The sequence below is a fragment of the Rhodofomes roseus genome (genome assembly GCF_022264815.1).
Source record: "Rhodofomes roseus strain CIRM-BRFM 1785 chromosome Unknown C8Q71scaffold_19, whole genome shotgun sequence".
Lineage (NCBI taxonomy): Eukaryota > Fungi > Basidiomycota > Agaricomycetes > Polyporales > Fomitopsidaceae > Rhodofomes > Rhodofomes roseus.
This window is the reverse complement of record NW_025952975.1, coordinates 236,405-248,920: the sequence shown is the minus strand read 5'-3', so window position 1 is coordinate 248,920 and position 12,516 is coordinate 236,405. Positions and strand designations below refer to the sequence as shown.

Below are 12,516 nucleotides of genomic sequence, written 5' to 3'. Positions count from 1 at the left end.
ATGATTGCAGGAAGGAGCCTTATGTAAAGTGCTAGTGAGTGCTCAGCGCTCAATATTGAAATATTGACGCTTGAAAACCAGTAGGCTCCACCGCCGCGATTGAACGCATCGCAATGACGATGGCGATCCTCAAAGGACTAGGTTCCGCCCTCGCCGGGGACACGCTGACTTTTTCTGACTTTGCTCAGCCGCCGGCATGTGGCTTCTATTTCTTGTCTGATGATTCAGATATGTCTGCAGTGTGCATCATGCAAGATTTCAACGAATTGTTCCCGTTCCATAAACTCGGTTAGTCTTGACCATGCTTGCCAGTACTATGATGCCCCCCAACCGGATCTAGTCCATTTTGTATCTTAGCATCTTGGATTGCACTCAGAACGAGCTGCGATCCACGCGAGTAACCGTACTATCCGGTTGACATCGACCCAAGAAGATTCACTCGCGGATGAATTGCCGTTACTTCGACGGGCGGCCGGTTCGTCGCGTAGTGTCCGTAAGTCCTGTCGATCCCCATTCACTGATGGCAGCACGAGAGGTGGCGATGACGGGCCTCTGGGCTCCGCTAGTACCGGGGTAGGATAACTGCGATCTCTCCCAGAGCAACGAGGATATAGTGCGGTCGCTGGCGCTGCTGCGTGCCTTTGCGTTCGCCATTTCCGTTGCATATTCTCTGCGTGATGTCCTCCTTCTGTCTTCCGGTCGAACAACTGAGTCGACTGCGAGTATCGATTCGCGTATTCAGATCGGGTGGCTTTTCCTTTAGCTTCGAGCACCATGATGGAGACCAAGCAGTGATGGATGGTTAGCGTCTCTTTCCCTTCAAGTCTCAACTTTGCCCTTTGTCTCACTGATAGCCTCGACACATCCACTGCACGCAGATTTCACCAGTCATCCTTACCACTCTTCCCCATATACAGTCCAGATAGAAGCACTAGAAGACTCGGATGGACATGTTTTGCAAGTTTCCAGCCTGTGCAACCGGACACCACACCTAGCTCCGTCGATGCAGAACCACTCCGAGTCGAGCGACTTCCACAGCACAATCTCGGTGATAACACCAGGTAATGCGGTTCAACTCTTCGCATACGGTATACAATAGCTGATACATAGGGCGAACCTAGGAGAACATTCCAACCTGTATACTGGTGACCCTCTGCTCGATCATTTCTCGGGAGTGCCTTTGGCAGGTCGGTGCAGTATTTTATCCAGGACCGTCAATACTGATCGCCGCATACTAGGGTTCAGCTTTCCGACCGGCGTAGAACAAAATCAGAATCTATATGACACTTCAACGACCTCGGATGTCCCCGAACGATATTATGAGTACTTCTCCGGCAACAGTGAGTAAATGCCGAAACATACAGTGGGCTATAGGACCTCACGACAAAGTCTGGCTCCTGTAGTACCAGCACAATCAACAACGGCACCTGGCGAGAGCCTGAGAAGACCCGAACTCAACTTTCCAGTCGCTGACGACAACGTCAACGTACTTGGCCGCTCGTCCGTTCCCGTCAATCAGATGTGGATGCAACCCGACCCCGCGGGAGCGTCTCAGTCCGATACTCAAAATGGTGATCAGGCTGTGGATAACAGCTCCATCATCTTCGTCGATTCGTCACATCCCTCGTCCACGTCCAGCACTCCCGACCCTCTGATCCCTTCAGAAGACGAGCCAGTGCCGACGTCTTCTCCGGAGGCTTCCTCGTCGAGGCGCCGCAAGCGCAGCTACGCTTGTCCAAAATGCCCGCACCGCTTCACCAGCGAGTATACCCTCAAGGTGCACCTGCGTGCGCACAAGCCGAAGCAGCCCAAGGCGCTCCCGTGCACGATGGGCTGCCAGGAGCACTTCTCGCGGCAGCACGACCGGCTGCGGCATGAGGTAACGAAACATAGGCGAGTCTGCGAGTGGGTCTGCGAGGATTGCCGCAAGTTCTTCTCGTCGAAGCGGACACTGTCCAATCATATTTGCCGGACCACAGGCGGTTTCAACCGATGGGGGATTTAGATTCGACGTCCCGCCCCGAGTTCCACTGACACAATTCAAAATATTCACCTCTTCGATGTGCTGAAATACAAAATCTGCTATACATATTCAGGGTCTTGGTGCATCAGACCGCCGTCGTTGGCGGCCTAGCTCAATCACGACCTACTCGTCGTGGGAGACGTTATCGGAGAACGACGCACAAGCCACCACAGTGTCGCTGAACAGCTTCGCCGTGTCTCCGAAGCCCTTCACAGCATCCTTGCCGAGAGGGATATTGAGCGGTGGGTCTTCCAGCTTGGCTAGTTGGTGATAGACGACCTGCATCCCTGTGGTGGCTCAGGTGTCAGCAGCCCGGGACATGGTATGACTGCGAGCTGCCTCTCACCCTTAACCGCATCACCTGGGCGAGCTGCGCTGGGCATGACGCCGCGCATCAGCTTGGTGAGGGAACCCTCGAAGTCATATGTTGGAAGCGGGTTCGTTGTGACCATGGAATCCGATGTCACTCCTCGAGTCGCAAACCGACCCGGGCAGAGGTTGATTATCTGAGGCATGGTGATGACATCAATAACCGGCAGGATGCAGAGCTGACGAACGACTCACCTTTATGTTCCACGCAGGGTTTAGCTCCTTCGCCAGCGACTCCATAACGCCTTGAAGGGCTAGGTGAATGACGCCGACGCGTCAATATAATGCTCACAGGGACGGGGTCTATGTGCGGAATCTCACCGTGTTTAGTGGCACCATAGAAACTGACACCGGGGCTTGGGGTGACGCCGACAATACTCGAGTTATTGATCAGCCTCCCGCCTTGCGGTTTGTTGACATCACGGAAGAAACGGATCGCCTCGAGGGCGACGTTGAGCGCGCCCCAGAAGTTAGTGTCGAACAACTTGCGCGCAGTGTCCTCGGGCACGCTCTCCGTCTCGCCGAGGATCCCGTAGCCTGCGTTGCTGAAGACAACGTCGATGCGTCCGTAGACCTCGCGCGCCTTCTCGAAGGCCGCGGCGATCTCGTCCTTCTTGCTGACGTCGACTCGGACGACGAGCAGCCGTTCCTTGGGGTACTTCTGCACCAGGTCGTCGATGGCTGAGGGCTTGCGCAGAGTGGCTACGACGATATCTCCTTGGGACAGGACAATCTCTGTCATAGCACGGCCCATGCCGGCGGAGGAACCGGTGACTGTACAGGATGTCGGCGGTTAGTATTCGGTCGTGTAAAGATTAGTGTCAAGATACTCACTCAACCAGATTTTTGAAGACATGTCGGATTGGGTATGTTCCAACTTGAGACGTTGACTGAAGTGCTACTGCTGAACAGCAAAAGCAACGTGCACTTTTATACTGCCCTGCGTGGCAGCGACCTCGGCGAGAAGGAGCCGGCACCGGGCATGTCGTGGATGATGGAGCAATGTCAAACAAGTTGGGTTTGGTGAGAAATGCGGGAAGGACGCGTGAGGGATCTGTATGACGACATCTGTAACTTCAAGTTCCAGCAGTATCCCTCTCTGTGCAACACAAATGTTCGGCAAGCACACATTTCAGGCAAGAACTCGACGATACCTACGCCAATACAGTAAGCAACACTGGTCATGTTCTGCATCGTCGGCATTCAGGAATGCATTCGCCGGCCAGTCGGGGAATACGATCACGGTGACCTGCGGTAATTTACTGCTGAAAGGCTGCGGCAACGATCTCCGAGTCTCTGCAGATCTTCAGAGCCTACCGCAGGTCCGCGTAGCAGTGCACCTGCTGACGATGCGGGTCACCATCGTACACGCAGCCTATAGAACGACGTACAAGAGTGAGACACGGCTTATAGTAGTGTCGAGTGTTGGTATGTTCAAGCTAGTCTCCCCTAGGCAGACCTTAAAGAAGACCTCTTGGACGGTGAGGAGGGCGGTCTTCTAAGGTGTTCAAGCCAGGACTCGGAACATCATATCCAAAGAGCTCCGCATACGAACGCACTAGAATAGTACCGTCCGAATCCTCGACCACGAGAATCGCGATCCTTCACTTGCTGAGATGAGATGTCCAAGCATAGTCATGAACGTTAACTCTCATGGGGCTCGGCAACGTAGGATGGTAGTAGTTTGGTAGTAGTACATCAGCATGATACTTAGTAGTACTGGCTACGTAATCACGTGATCTAGTGAGACCCATTGCCGCCGGTGGCTGCATGCATGATGCGGTACTTAGTACTGACGTTACTGAGCACTGAGCAATACTGTACACCATCCCCTGCTTGGTCCAGCCCTCGTCGCGACGTTCATATAATGTCGGCCGCCGATGAAGAAGAGGTCAACCCCTACGAACTGCTCGGTGTTACGATGGAGTCCACCGAGCAAGACATACGAACCGCCTATCGCCGGGTTTCGTTGAAGGTCCACCCAGATAGGGTGAGCACTCACACTCTTCGTTGCGTCGCTCGCTTTTGAACGCCGTCCTCTGACCCAAGTCTCTCCACGAAGAATCGTGGCAACCCTGATGCAGGTATGTCTTTGTGTTATCTCGTTGATCGGCAGGACGTTGACGCAGGCGCTACAGCACGGAAGTTCCATGAGCTCAATCAAGCATACGAGCTTCTGCTCGATCCGCTTCGGCGGATGGCCCTCGATGCTAAGGTGCGCTTGAAGGAGGCGCGCAAGGCGCGCTTTGCGTCGTACGACACGAAGCGCAAGGGTCTCGTTGAAGAACTTGAAGCGCGCGAGCGCGCGTTCAAGAAAGTACGGGTGGAGAAACAGCAAGAGGAGCGGGCGAGATGGATGGAGAACGAACGGATCATGGAAGAGGGGCGAAGGTTGAAGGAGGAGAGGGAGAAGGAACTGCGGAGGAGAGAAGAAGAGGCGTTGAGAGCGGAGAGAGAGCGCGCAGGAGAGGATGAGCCACCCGAGCTTGGTACGTACCATATCCTGTTGATACCGTGGTCTCCATACTCACAGGTACACTATTTTTTCAGGGGATTTGGACACGACCATACGTCTCAAGTATCAATTATCTTCGCACCCTATGCTCACAACGCCGGCCAGCCTCGTAGCCCTTTTATCGCCTTTCGGGCCAGTCGATGAAGCGTCGATGAAGCTCATACTCAAGCCTTCGCCACCTAAGAAGCCAAAACGAGGCATCGCCCTCGTACCGTTCAAGCAGATCAGTGGCGCGTTCGCTGCTGTTTGCGCTAGCGGACGAGCGGAGAGCGGGCTGGCAGACGTCGAAGTTGGCTGGGCGGAGGATAAGGAGCCAGAACTGATTGGATGGCTGAAGAGGAAGGGTCAGCTTGGGGCTGATGGTGGGGTAAGCGCGACGAAAGATGCTCAACGAAAGCAAGATGCCGATCAACCGCCTGCACCTGCGGGCGCGAACCCATTGCCGACATCGACTGCACCACCAGACAAGGAATCTGGGACATCGTTCTCTTCGTTTCCTTCAACCTTTGTGAGTTTCATGTCTAACCTCACCGCCCACTTCCCTCATGTGTTTGTCTACAGCCGAGTTTCGATGCGCCTGCGACGCCTTCCACCAAATTGGCTGAGACAGGTCTCGACTACGAGTCCCTAACCCTCATGCGTATGCGTCAGGCCGAGCGCGCGCGCCTGGAGCGCGAGATCCGGGAAGGCGAGGCAGCTGAAGGCAATTAGCAATCTAGCGATATTCCGAGCGATGCGCAGTGGCGCCAGTGTAACATCACTAGCTCCCGCTGGGCCTTCGTGGGGTCGTACTCAGATTTTGAAATCGAAGAGTATGGGGTATGAGGGTTCGTGACCCTGTTTCATTCGGACACTGTTGCCGCCGACACATGCTACATATGGACAGGGCAGGATCTGCAAGCACTATCCAGTGAAGCATCACGCGTTCATGAGGGTTCAACGTTCAACGTTCAACGTTAAACCACATAGCTTCCGCATATGACGATCAAACTACGCAGCTGTATCCGCAGCTGCATCGCCGAGACTCTCGGGCTTGCAAGCTTCGAAGTCCGGGCTGCCCGACCCAGAGTCACCGTCCAAAACTTCGGGTACCACCTGGCCTGACCCATCGAGCGGTGCTCCAGCTGGTCCATGTAAGTTGCATACACTACATGCTGCCAGTATGCCACTCAAGAGCCAGTAGGCATCTTGGTTGGCGAAAAGGTCAATGTTTTGAGCAGCGCCCGTGCGTACTGAGTGGTACGGTCAAGACGTGGTGTCAATGAGTTGCGCCTTGCGGTCGATGCCGCGGCTCCGCGAGGATCATCTCAAGGTAAATAGTCAACCCCTTGGCAACCTAGCCCAAATCTAGCCCATGCTTCCCCATATAAAGTCCGCAACAACCCGGCGTCGTAAGATCGACGCTGTCAGTTTGTCTTCTGTCGGTTTGCGAACCACCGATTTGAGTCGATTGATCCTTACTATGTAGGAGTTGTACCCGTGTTCGCGGGTTCATCACTGAAGTTATACACCGACAGCGACATGAGGTTCTACAACAATCTATGGGGCCTATAACGGGGGCTGGCGGAGGCGTACCCACCCAGGCCGAAGTTCAGCGTGGACCAGATACCCGACCTGAGCGGGCAAGTCATAATTGTTACAGGTCTGTCATGCAACGGTTCAAGCTATCGGGGCGATACTGACAACGTCAACGCTGAGCGCAGGAGGTAACGTCGGTATAGGGCAGGAGACCATCAGAGTCCGTGACCCTGGCTTGCTGCATTACAGCTTCGCTGATCATCGCGTGACAGGTTTTGTTGCAGCACAACGCGAAGGTGTACATGGCCTCACGAAGCAAGGAGAAGGCCGAAGAAGCCATAGAGGAGCTGAAGAAGCAGACGGGGAAGGAAGCGATATTCCTCGAGCTTGACCTCCTGAGCTTCCCTTCCATTCGCGCGGCAGCGGAAGAGTTCATGAGGTGCGTGGAGGATCGCGCATATTCATCCGCACTGTGTTCAATCAATTGTATAGCAAGGAGAACGAACTTCACGTGCTCTTCAATAACGCGTGCGTCGGTCTGCGGCTCGCTCGAATGCCTGGGACTCATATGGATGATCTAGAGGTCTGATGTGGCCTCCGGTCGAGCAGGTCAGCCCCGACGGCTACGACCTGCAGTTCATGACAAACGTCATCGGTGAGGAACATCTCCTCGAAGGGAGACGGGCGCGATACTGAACAGGCGTGTAGGCCCATTCTTCTTCACGAAGCTGCTCAAACCGGTGCTCCAAGCCGGCAAAGAGACGCATCCGGACCATCACTGTCGCATTATTATGGTCTCGTCTTCCGGGGCGTATATGGGCACGCTGAACTTCGACACGTTCAAGGACGGGCCCACACGGAGGAAGATGCCCACCACCAACCTGTACTTCCAGACAAAATCCGTGAGTCGCCTATATCGGTTTATTTACTGGACAGTTGGATGACAGGTAAACGGGGCACACAGGCGAATATGGTCATCGCGCGTCAGTATGCGAAGCGATACGCCGATCAAGGGTTCATCTCAGTTGCACTGAATCCTGGTAAGAGTTACTGATCGCGCTCTACAAATCCTCGTCTCAGTGTTACACAGGCAATATTGACACGCCTCTGCATCGCTACACCCCAGCTGGCAACGGGCTGTCACGGTATTCCGCTTTCATGGCGCACCGTGCCCGATGCCTCACACATGGGTTATCATTGCATAGAGATTCGTACTGCAGCCGGTCGAGAAGGGCGCTCTGACACAACTATGGGCGGGCACGATGCCCGAGGCAGTCAACCACAACGGCGGGGTGAGTACACTTAACTGGTAACTGGGAGGCTCGTAGCTGCTGACTGGGCGACGCGTCTCGCGATAGTTCTTGATCCCGTGGGCACGAGTGGGCAGGTGCCGCCCGGAGGCGTACGATGATGCCTCGGGGGAACAGCTCTACGACTGGCTCGAAGAACAGGTTAAGGACAAGTAGGCTATCTGCTCTTAAGAGCGCAGTTTTGTACGGATCGGCATAATCTATGCTATCCTGCTGTCCACTCTAGAGGCTCGGCGGTCTGATGTTATCGAGCGATGGCAAATGACCTTCATAAAAGCGCTTGTCGTTCTTTTATGGTCGGCAACGGAGACTAAAATGACCTCAGATATTGTTGATGACCTTGGTGTTCCTTTCCGGGTCTCGTATCGTCTCACATGGTATGCGGGTGAGAGCTCAAGGAATGCTGTCCAGTCGAGATAGACTATAAGACATTGCCATATAAGGGCATGTGGTGTAGTTGGTTATCACGCTCGCTTAGCACCTCGTGAGCATGCGAGAGGGGTCCGGTTCAATCCCGGACATGTCCATTTTATTTTATTGACGTGGTTTTGCTCTGTCGAGATTGCGTGTTCGCTCGACTTCACCAAGTTCATGTGCGGCTTGGATCTCCGAGGGAGGCGAACGCACTGACCGCCGAGAAACGACTGTGAAAGCAATGGAGACATAGTACAAATTAGGAGCTGTCGCATCGTGGTGTAGGCGACTCGTAATGGATATAAAAGCCTATAATTTATTGCCATTGGCTTATGTTAAATCGGGAAGATGTGTCGAAGCCTCGAAGGACTGTACTTTGAGGATGATCCTTGGAGATGAGCGCGAGCCACGTGGGCGGTTGTTTGGTCCTAATGCCTTTGGTAAACAAACCAAGAAAGGGAACCTCGAATCAGCGGCCACTACGTCGGGCGTCTAACCCATCTTCGCGCACACATGGGTCCGCTGTCCCCGACCTCGCCAATACAGCAGCCGCCACACAGTGCTGGTCTCTCATACAAAGGTCGATCCAATATGTATCCCTGCTCTTGTTCTAGCCTATTCTCATGCTCTTGCTATAGGCCTGCGCGCGGCGATCGACCCGCAGTCCATTCCGTCCCCAATTGACGCAATTGAGATCGACCGCGAGCAATGGGACGACCAGCCCTTCGGAACACTTCCGGGAGGACACGTACCTCTGTCCACGACAGACTACGTTGCAATTGACCAAGGTGCGGAGAACTAGAATGTACATCGCAATCCGGGCTGACCGGTCACGCAGGCAACTCCTCCCCTCGGTATGTCCGGGTATCGACATGGAACATGCCCAGCACGTCACGCCTGGCTTCGGACTGCGAGATCCCCCTGGCAGCAGTGGTTCAGCCCCTCGCAGACCAGGATCCTAGGGAAGAGCCTGTACCTCTCGTCGACACCGGTGACATCGGTCCTGCGCGGTGTGCAAGGTGTCGGGGATACATCAATCCGTGGTGCAAATGGGTAGCTGGAGGGATGCGGTGGAAGTGTAATTTGTGCTTGCATGAGACAGAAGGTGCGTGTGGTCCTACTCGTGTGAGCTGAAGCAGACCTGACAACGAACCGCAGTCGCATCGGAGTACTTCTGCAACCTCGATGCGAACATGACACGGTTAGACCATCTGCAAAGACCTGAACTCAACAAGGGTACCGTGGACTTTGCTGTACCAAAAGACTACTGGGCTCCACAGTCACAGCCTCGGATAGAAGCGCTATATCAACCCGTAGTACCCACGTCAACGTCGGAGAAGAGGCCGCCAGAGCCAATGCGCTACGTGTTCGCGCTCGACGTCTCACAAGAGGCAATGACGTCTGGCTTCACACAGACTATATGTCTGCAACTGCTGGACCTCTTCTATGGTTACGATGCAGAAGATGGGACGCATGTCGATCCCTGCTTCCCGCCCCAGAGCAAAGTCTGCATCCTGTCTTACGACCGGTCAATACACTTCTATGATCTCTCAGTACGCGCCTACCTCCATGCTGAGACGAGCTGACTTACGCTTGGATGCTGCAAGCTAGCCACGCGAAACCGACAACCCGTCGATGCTAGTGCTGCCGGACTTGGAGGATGTGTTCGTGCCCATACGACAGGGTTTATTTGCTGATGTGCGAGAATCACAGTTAGTATTTCTAATCCATTCAAAGACGAGCGCTCACGCTCGTCCAGACGGCCCATCACGAACCTGCTCACTACGCTAGGTGCTACCAGCAATCGCTTCCTTGAGACTGAAGCCGCGCTTGGCTCGGCATTGGCTGCATGTCTGGCTACCCTCGTAAGCATTAGCTGTCGTAGTGTTTGTTCGCACTCACCTGGGATGCCAGGCTGGTAAAGGCGGCCAAGTGATTGTCTTCCCTGCTGTCATCCCGACCATCGGCCTGGGCGCGCTCACAACGCCCGAAGACATCTCCGTCCTCATTGGCACAGAGAAGGAGAAGTCGATCTTCACACCGCGACACGAGGATTGGCAGGAGCTTGGCGAGCAGTGTGCGGAAGAGGGCATTGGCGTGAACATGTTCTTTGCCAACAATCGGCCGGTCGATCTTGCGTCAATATGTGAGTAAGACGGCATCCATGTTGCGTCAGTGGCTCACTTAGTTCTGTGAAGCGGTGGTCTCTTCGCTCACCGGCGGTCAGCTCTACTTCCACCCACGGTTTGATCCTGCACGCGACGGGCTGGTCCTCCACTCTGAACTTCGACGTTTACTTCTGCGGACAACAGGTTACTCATGCCTCATGAAGATCCGATGTTCCCAAGGTTCGTTCACAACTGTTATACTCCTTCATGTCTCATAATTCGTCTACAGGTCTGCGCATAACACAACACTACGGCAACTTCTACAAGCCTCCCACGTCAGACCTGACCTTCGGTACGCTCGACGCGGACAAGACTATCTCCATCGTGCTGGAGCACACCAAAGCTCTGACGGAAGGGGAGTTTGCATTCCTCCAGAGTGCCGTCCTGTATACGACCGTCGCCGGCGAGCGCCGCGTGCGGGTGTGCAATCTCGGGATACAGGTTGCGGGCATGGCCGGGAACGTCTTCAGGTTCGCGGACATGGATGCGGTGGTGTGTCATCTGGTCAGGCAAAGTGCGTCGCCCTGGCTTTTGATCGCTGTTATCAGGTGTTGATGACGAAGTAGGCATTCATAATACGCATTCTCAGAAGATCGCCAAGATCCAAGAGCAGCTGACGGACAAGTGCGCTGCTATCTTGTTGGCGTACCGCAAGTACTGTGCTGCATCTGCGCCTGCCTCTCAGGTGAGATCGCAAATGTCACGATCATTGGGTGTCGCTCATGCTACCTAGCTCATCATACCGGAAGCCTTCCGAGCACTGCCGTTATACACCTTGGCGATCATGAAGTCGCGACCGCTCAAAGGTATGTCAAAACTTCCGCACTCAAGTGCGTCCGTACTGAGGCAGCATAGCTCAGAACGTGGTGACCGACGTGCGGTTGTACCACGCACACAAGATCATGGCGATGAGTGCCCGAGCAACCATGCAGCATCTACACCCCCGTCTCATGGCTTTGCACGATCTCACTATGCGAGCTGCGATGCCGGATCCGCAGACGGGTCAGATGCGGTTACCAGGTCTCATGCGAGCTAGCTACATTTTCATGGAGTCGTATGGAATCTACCTCATCGGTTCGCGGCCCATTATTCAAAGTAGCTTCGACGAGCTCACACATTGCGCAGACAACGAAGAGCTCATGGTGCTCTGGATAGGCTCGGATGCGTCGCCTCAACTGTTGAAGGATCTGTTTGACGTCGACGACTTCTTGCATGTCGACCCGAAGATCGTTCGTATGCATCAGCGTTCTCATGAATGTCTCCTGACGCTGCTCCTCGCAGACTCAGCTTCCGGTGCTCCCGACAAGATTGTCAGGGCAGGTCCGCAATATCATTGCGTACCGACATGCCCAGCGGGGGTGGACGCCCAAGCTGTCGATTTCGCGACAGAACATGGATGGTGCAGAGCTCGAATTCGCAGACATGCTTGTGGAGGACAAAAACAATGCGGCAATGTCATACCTCGACTGTGAGTATCCTGGACCTTTCAACGGGACGTGCCTCTGATACCCGTCGTGATACACAGATCTCTGCCTGGTACATAAGCAGATCAATGCGGTGGTACGTTGCGCGCGTGTCTTCGAGGTTCGTGCTACTGACGTTGTTTGTACAGCTAACGGGAGGCTCCTCCTCCAACAGCAACCGCAATAGCTACAAGTCGGCGCCGTGGTAGATTGGTTAACATGTACGCTGATGCACATCTAGATGCAGCAATATTGTCGTTGTTGTATGCGCAGGCAATTCATATCTCGTATTGCTCGGTTGCAGTCCGTCAATCCGTTCAGTGACAGTGCTCTGCAGGACGCCGCTCGCTAAGTTGGGGAAACACGATCAACATAAGCCCTCAAACGCGGCTTGCGCGATCTCCTACGTTCCACTACACATGTGGATCGGCACTGACAGCGTGATAAGTGAAGATTGTCCAACAGGGCTGACAGTAGTGGCTGAGATGCCTAGGCCTGTCCTTTCCACGATGGCTGACTAGGAGGCTGACACCCAACGGCTTCCGGTCACGATCACAACACTGGCACGCTGAGGTATAAGAACCCTGCCTGATGCGTCACTGCATCCCATCCTTCTCTGCCCTCTTCCTCCATCTCCCCCTCTATCGAGCAAGATCCAAGTGACAGACGAGTACCATCCTCCATCGTCCTCACTCATCAAGACCCGTGGATCAAGCCTTCAAGCTTCAAGACCGAG

The 12,516-nt window shown here is 54.4% G+C and overlaps 5 protein-coding genes and 1 non-coding gene across 6 annotated transcripts; 5 read left to right on the top strand and 1 right to left on the bottom strand.

The window, feature by feature from the left end:
* Window positions 1-595: 595 nt before the first annotated feature.
* On the top strand, window positions 596-2,005 carry C8Q71DRAFT_909650 (uncharacterized protein; the record flags this gene model as incomplete). Its single annotated transcript, XM_047929054.1, has 4 exons — window positions 596-801; window positions 879-1,061; window positions 1,122-1,340; window positions 1,404-2,005. The coding sequence occupies exons 1-4, from the start codon at window positions 678-680 to the stop codon at window positions 2,003-2,005; spliced, it is 1,128 nt and encodes a 375-aa protein (XP_047775938.1). The 5' UTR covers window positions 596-677.
* A 141-nt stretch (window positions 2,006-2,146) lies between these two features.
* Window positions 2,147-3,248, bottom strand: C8Q71DRAFT_860449 (uncharacterized protein; the record flags this gene model as incomplete). The annotated part of the gene is made up of 5 exons (XM_047927801.1): window positions 2,147-2,310; window positions 2,370-2,529; window positions 2,588-2,646; window positions 2,714-3,166; window positions 3,227-3,248. 5 exons carry the CDS (start codon window positions 3,246-3,248, stop codon window positions 2,147-2,149), a joined length of 858 nt encoding a protein of 285 aa, XP_047775937.1.
* Window positions 3,249-4,185: 937 nt separating this feature from the next.
* On the top strand, window positions 4,186-5,860 carry C8Q71DRAFT_774449 (DnaJ-domain-containing protein). The gene is made up of 6 exons (XM_047924524.1): window positions 4,186-4,382; window positions 4,455-4,476; window positions 4,531-4,881; window positions 4,943-5,415; window positions 5,469-5,734; window positions 5,794-5,860. The coding sequence occupies exons 1-5, from the start codon at window positions 4,260-4,262 to the stop codon at window positions 5,616-5,618; spliced, it is 1,119 nt and encodes a 372-aa protein (XP_047775936.1). The 5' UTR covers window positions 4,186-4,259; the 3' UTR covers window positions 5,619-5,734; window positions 5,794-5,860.
* A 329-nt stretch (window positions 5,861-6,189) lies between these two features.
* Window positions 6,190-7,891, top strand: C8Q71DRAFT_798298 (NAD(P)-binding protein; the record flags this gene model as incomplete). The annotated part of the gene is made up of 11 exons (XM_047925806.1): window positions 6,190-6,219; window positions 6,477-6,549; window positions 6,611-6,645; window positions 6,698-6,864; window positions 6,918-6,953; window positions 7,007-7,080; window positions 7,134-7,327; window positions 7,390-7,465; window positions 7,516-7,570; window positions 7,633-7,717; window positions 7,784-7,891. The coding sequence occupies 11 exons, from the start codon at window positions 6,190-6,192 to the stop codon at window positions 7,889-7,891; spliced, it is 933 nt and encodes a 310-aa protein (XP_047775935.1).
* Window positions 7,892-8,177: 286 nt separating this feature from the next.
* C8Q71DRAFT_t116 lies at window positions 8,178-8,262 on the top strand. Its single transcript has one exon. It is a non-coding gene; the product is annotated as a tRNA-Ala (tRNA).
* A 370-nt stretch (window positions 8,263-8,632) lies between these two features.
* On the top strand, window positions 8,633-12,098 carry C8Q71DRAFT_774427 (sec24-like protein). Its single transcript, XM_047924523.1, has 16 exons — window positions 8,633-8,729; window positions 8,788-8,937; window positions 8,988-9,254; window positions 9,308-9,702; window positions 9,761-9,861; window positions 9,909-10,014; window positions 10,064-10,295; window positions 10,348-10,497; window positions 10,547-10,831; window positions 10,884-11,002; window positions 11,051-11,123; window positions 11,173-11,391; window positions 11,443-11,546; window positions 11,599-11,785; window positions 11,843-11,877; window positions 11,930-12,098. The coding sequence occupies exons 1-16, from the start codon at window positions 8,663-8,665 to the stop codon at window positions 11,987-11,989; spliced, it is 2,550 nt and encodes an 849-aa protein (XP_047775934.1). The 5' UTR covers window positions 8,633-8,662; the 3' UTR covers window positions 11,990-12,098.
* The last annotated feature ends 418 nt before the right edge of the window (window positions 12,099-12,516 follow it).